The 6,000-nt window shown below is 36.7% G+C and overlaps 1 protein-coding gene across 1 annotated transcript in view; it reads right to left on the bottom strand.

The window, feature by feature from the left end:
• Positions 1-3,060: 3,060 nt before the first annotated feature.
• The window catches only part of SMOC2 (SPARC related modular calcium binding 2), a 145,324-nt gene continuing 142,384 nt past the window's right edge, over positions 3,061-6,000 (bottom strand). Inside the window, exon 13 of the mRNA XM_074168022.1 lies at positions 3,061-4,680. Coding sequence (XP_074024123.1) covers positions 4,657-4,680 — 24 coding nt within the window. The 3' untranslated portion in view covers positions 3,061-4,656. The remainder of the gene's footprint in view (positions 4,681-6,000) is intronic.

The following is a 6,000-nucleotide window of genomic DNA, read 5'->3' as shown; positions in this document are numbered from 1 at the left end:
TTGATGTTCAGAAACTTGACTTCTTTCAAACAAAAATGACTTTTTTTTTTAAAGTCGGGGAAGAGTGAAATTGCTACTACCTTTCACAATATCTGATTTTGGGATAAAATTCGTGTCAAAATGGTCCTTTTTACTGTTGACACTTCATGATTTTTAGATCAAGGAAGTTTTGACATAAAAATAACCACTAAACCAGAAACAAGACTTTTAAAAGTGAAATTTCATGGAAACCCTCAATCACATGAAATCGGTCAGTCATGGTTTAGTGAAAACAATGTTTCTTAATGAAAACTCCATTCACCACTTTTTTTTTTTTCACTTTCTTTTTTCCTGACTGGCTACTTAGAACAGACCACATACAGCCATCTTCAAGGATGTTCTTCAGGTACTAAGAGGGCTTTATAAATCTTTATAAATTTTTATTTGTGGTGTGATACAAAATTGCAGCATTTAACCTACAATCTCATAAACTGTGATAATCTTTTATGAGTGATTTTCTTCATAAAGTGCCCATTTAGCAAAGAATGGGCCGCGTGCCTGTGCAAAGAAGTATTCTGTATTTGATAAAAAGCAAGCAATCCTATGCATTGAATTGATGTCAAGAATAAAGAGTCTCTAGGGAAACGAGCCTCAGATGACTGTATTTTATGGAAAAGTTTGTTCGCATACACAGAATGGACTCTCATTTCAGTATCTTCCCTTCCAATAGGCTTTGTATTCCAGTGGGGACATTACTACGACAACAAAGTGTATGAAAAAATAGGGAAGGTGAATGTAGGAAAGGCAAAATATTGTATATATTTCTATTGCTAACCTAGATAAAAAACAGACTTCTCTCCTTGCCACCCCCATCATTGGATGTTCTAGAGAAATGTGTTATTCTGAATGCTTTCCACATGAGCTTTTGTTTAAAGAAAAAAATAAAATGCATTATTGATGCTTTTTAAACAAAGGGCATGTTTTCACTTATAAAACTTGAACTGAAACAATTAAATAGGACAAAAAGTACACTTTGTATCAGTAATTCATTATAATCATTCTAATGTTTCAGACATCAATAAACTTTGTTGGTTGCTATTTAATGTCAAAGTAATTATTCCAAAATGACCTCAATTTGCCATCCTAGTGAAAACAAAAGTAATAAACTTTCCACTTTCTGTGTTAAAGACCCTTTCACACTAGTTTGTACAACCTAGTTTTATAATATGATGGTGTAAATATTTAAAAGGGACAACGAATTTATCCTTGTCAGGAAAGATTTCTTAACATCTATTAATCCATCTTTTATTACTACTGTAAAAGGAAAATATTAACTACATCTATCAAATCTTGGACACACTTAAATGTCTTTAATGACACATTCTATATTTTTGTTTCTCCTTCCATCTGTCTAGGAATGCCTGCTTTCTCCATTGGCTTATGGCATTTATGGAAGGCAAAAGCCTGGTCCAAACAAGAAAAGTACAGTGTATTCCTTGATTATATGCAGTGACTATTTGGTCTTTCGCCTTATGTTCATATGACCTGATGCTTTTTTGCTGTCTTATTATCTGAAATGACATTAGCAAGAAAAATGTCATTCTGAGCAATCATCTAGGTCCCAGTTCTGCAAAGTGTGTATCTGAAAGCTTGGTATTTTCTTAGACTGGGTGAAGACTGAGAATGAAGTGATTTTGGTAAAATTGGAACTATGAAATTGGACTACTTCTGGGGCTGGGAACAAGATGAGAAAGTTATCCGAAGTGTTGACAAAACATGGAACATTTCTTACTGTGTGGCCTGTTGACTAATGGACATTGCAACAAGCTGGACAAACCATTGAACAAATACACATTTTTGAAACTTAATAGACTTCTACTTACAACTTTATAAAAGCTCTAAATAAATCTGTTCAGCAATAGCTGGAAATAGAACAAATATTGGTAAATGAGAAGCAGAGTATGAGTTGTACTTTCAATAAGAACAGAATTAAAATTGAAACTAAATTGTTGCACGTGGAATAGGATAAAAACTAGAACTAATTAATTACTGTGGAACTAAACAAACACTGGTACTAGAGTGTGAGCCTAAGGGTCTATCCACATGGATTGCTTTTTGGTATCAACGCCATGCTTAGTTACAACTAGAAGGGCCAAGATTTATCCAAGTTTAACTATCCTATGGATATATAGGATATACAGGAACCCAAGGTGAATTTAGCAAGATTTCAAGTGTGTTCCAGTTAGGGCTCTGGACTCTTAACTGGAACTGTGAGAACTCAATAGTGCTTATAGCCTATAGTAATGGCTGGAAACTGAAATGAACCATAAATGTGACGACACGGAAATATGTACAAAGATGAAAGAGCTCATGTTTCAGTCCTTGTAGAGTCATTAAGGGACTCTATGTTGTAGAAGTCTTTGGATACCTCAGAGAATCCCAATAGCATTTATTTGTGTTTTGGTATGTGTTTAAGGCTACTCATTAGATGATCAAGTGGCTAGTCCAAATTTGCCTCCCCATACATCCTACGAGTTTAAACGGGCTGCCCTTTCAAACCATGGACATGGCAAAATATTTGACTGCCTACATTTATATTGTCTCTGAAGGTCACAGTGATGGAATCAGATGTTTCTCACAAAATGCTCCTATTAACCATACTATGCCCAGCTAACCAGGTGCTGAGCTTCCACAGGGTTTGCCTCTCTCCCCTCACTGTTTCTAGTGAGGTTGAAAGTTCCCCAGGAGCTCATACTCACACTGAGGGGAGAAGGTGTGATCTCTATGCCACATTGCACCTTGCCGAGAAAAGGCAAGTGACCAAGCTGAAGCTATACAGAGATAGTAGCAACAAAGGATCTGCCCTCAAAATCACTGCTTTGAGAAAGTAATGGTATGAATAAGGCATAAATGACCATAGGAGAGAATTCAACAATGGGGCAAGGGAAGAAAAGAAGATGGACACAATGTGAGGTCATGAGATTTCTTGCAAACTCAATGCAGTGGTGAAGTCATCACTGTTTGTAGCTGCTTCCAAACATGGTTATCTGTGTTGCAGAAGAAAAACCACCAGCATAGTTTGATAACATACTGATCTTTAATCTATAAGAAGATTAAATTCAAAGTTTAACAGTATAAAAGAATAACAAATACTTTTTAAAACAAAAATACAAGATAACACACAGTTGCATCTTGGTTCCTCCTGCTGTCAAATCTTAGAGAACGCAAGTTCTGGGGTACAGTTCCACTGCGTACACTGTTTCCTATCATTTCAGCATATGTTGAAATTGAAATGAAAGATTTTTATTTGCAAAAAAGCTTTTCCAGGTACAAGCTCAAGCCACAGTGCTATTATGATTAGCTAGTCACATGTCAGATCCCACACATAATTTAAACAAACCGGAATGAAATCACTGCTTGTTGCAACATTCCTGCCTTTTCATGTCAGCTCCTAGATGCCAGCAGTCCATCTGCCACTGCATCAATCAACCCAGCTGCTTGTAACTCACAGTTGTTCAAGAGCTGAACCTTTTTCACTTGGGTCCCCTGCTCTAAATTCACATCCTCAAGTTCTTATTCCCCTCAGGCACACACGCAAAAAAGCATTGGGGCAAAAAATGACAGAAAAGGTATGAAAATTTGTGAGAACTTCCAGACAGCAAGGAAAAAGCCTCAGGCAGGGGTGAGGTGAGTATCCCCTCCTGATGGCAACTGTTCATAATTTGTTCAGCTTTACCTCCAATGGAACCCAAGTGTTGGGGGCAGCCAGGTGTAGGGGAAGAAAAGGCTGAACAATCTGTTTAGCCTTCCCTGTCTCTTTATAGTTAGATTTACAATTCTGACACATATAAACTCTGCTCCTGCTTTGCATTGACCACAGGAACATGCTTTTAAGCCTAGGCTGAAGCAGACTGGAGGGACGTTATAACCCACCTTACTCCTTGTTGAAAACAAGCTCCTTTGTGGAAAAAAAAAAGGGGGGAAAAATCCTATCAAAACTTATAAGGTAAGGTACCTTAAAAATGGATAAAAGGATACATTTTTCTACAAGTATCCCAACTGTAGAATAACTGTTTTGAATCCATTAGTGGTTGCATTCTCATTGCATGATCTTTGGAAAGCATAATAATAACAATAAAAACAGTATGAAATAAAATATTGTCACCAATGAAAAATCTGTTCAGTTAAAAATTGCAAACCCAAGTAAACAGCAATTTACACACTTCCCTCAGTCCTGCAAACTTAAAACATCCAACACTGCTTGGACAAAATTGAGAATACAGTAGACTTTTCAGCATAACTCTACTTAAATGACAGTATTGATTAAGAAAAACAAGGCATACTACTGAAACCAAAATACATAGAATCAGGTTTCTATGCTACTCTTTGCCAAAAAGCTATATTTTTTAAAAAATGGTTTAAATGCAAACTTTTACATCTTCAACATGTTTTACATATTTCAGACAACAAAAGAATACACATACATTGTATGTGATAATTTTTCGAAACTAGCCATTACATTTTCACAGATTAAAAAAAAGTCTGTTTAAATATTTCATTTCTACAAAGTGAATTTACATTTTTAAGTACAAAGTGCAAATACTACAGTTGTTTTTATTGCCTTTTGGTGAGGAAATCTCCCACATGTCAGAGATCTGCCTTGGATCAGTAAGCTGTTCACCCCTGCTTCCTAGAAGCTTGCTGAAAGAAAGAAAGTTGGAAAAATTTGCATTAGTAATAATATTTTCAAGTAATCAAGTATAAACAGTTATCTCTATTTCTCAGTAGTGTCCACATGCCACTATAAGAACAGGAGTTCTCCACAAATATATATGGGGAATAAAAAAATCCCTGCCCTGTAGTCCTTCAGGGCATCTACAAACAAGGGTATGAGCAACATCTTTATGATTTCTTACCTGTGGCCCCTTTGAATCCATACCTGTCAAACACACAGTTTTAGCAACTGCCTAGGCAAGTCCCTGGTGCAATATACCTTTCTATGGCATGTGATGTATAAGGAATGGGCTGCTGGCCAAAGTCTTCTGAAAAATCTATAGTTTCCTTGTAAACTTTTTGCTAGACTGCGAAAGACCCTCTGGGTCTCATTGACAGTGTGTGTGCATGGATGTGTATGTTTGTTGGACAGGGTGGAGCTGAGCAAGGGAAATATACCTGGCCACTAACCCCGCTCTGTCAGATCCTCTTTTATTTAACCTCTTTTAGAGTAACAGCTGAGATTCAATTAGCATATCAGTATATGTATCTATATCTGCTCTCTTTCAGTAAGCTTGTATGTGGGTGCACACATACAGATGTGCACATATGTAAAAAAAACATTCAGGAATACACGCCTGAGCACACATAAACATATATATATACGACTGAAATCCTGCAATAAACTTGAGTGCCCATCTCCTGAGTGGTGCAAACCTGATCACTCATTAGATGTGTGGTTTCCTTTGAGAAGCTCCCACCCAGCCCAGTTCCTTTTCAATAACTTCCTTTCAAGTGAAAACTTTTGTGATGAAAGCCACCTTCTGCATTTCCAGCCTTGTATTGTTCGAGTACGAAACTGCCAACAGATGGTTTGCTGAGGCAGCCTTAATTTAATGCTATCATTTGTCAGCAACAGCTTTTAAAATAATTGGTGCTGAGTCAGCAAAATTATTGGACAAAATTAAAAAACATAGGACATTTTTATTACAGATTCAGCAAGTCAGGATCAGATTACAAGAAAGGGGAGAGGGCTTGTCATGCTTCAAGTGTAATGCACGTGTGCCAGTAATTGCCATTATATAATTAAAACCCCTTTGAATGTTTTTGAGTTCCGACAGAATAATTGTTTTCAGGCTGCCTTATTTAAAGCATAAGTGATTTGTGGGGGGAACTTGAAAAGTTAAGACCACAAACATTTGTTTAAACAAACAGAAACTTATCACATCCCTCTAGCTGTGAGAATATTTTCTATTCCATCAAAGGTATGTAGGAGGTCTCTGGTAGAACCCACAACCAATGTTGAGC

This window comes from Numenius arquata, chromosome 2 (assembly GCF_964106895.1).
Source record: "Numenius arquata chromosome 2, bNumArq3.hap1.1, whole genome shotgun sequence".
Taxonomy (NCBI): Eukaryota; Metazoa; Chordata; class Aves; order Charadriiformes; family Scolopacidae; genus Numenius; species Numenius arquata.
The sequence above is the reverse complement of the archived record's forward strand: the minus strand, read 5'-3'. Positions and strand labels throughout refer to the sequence as shown.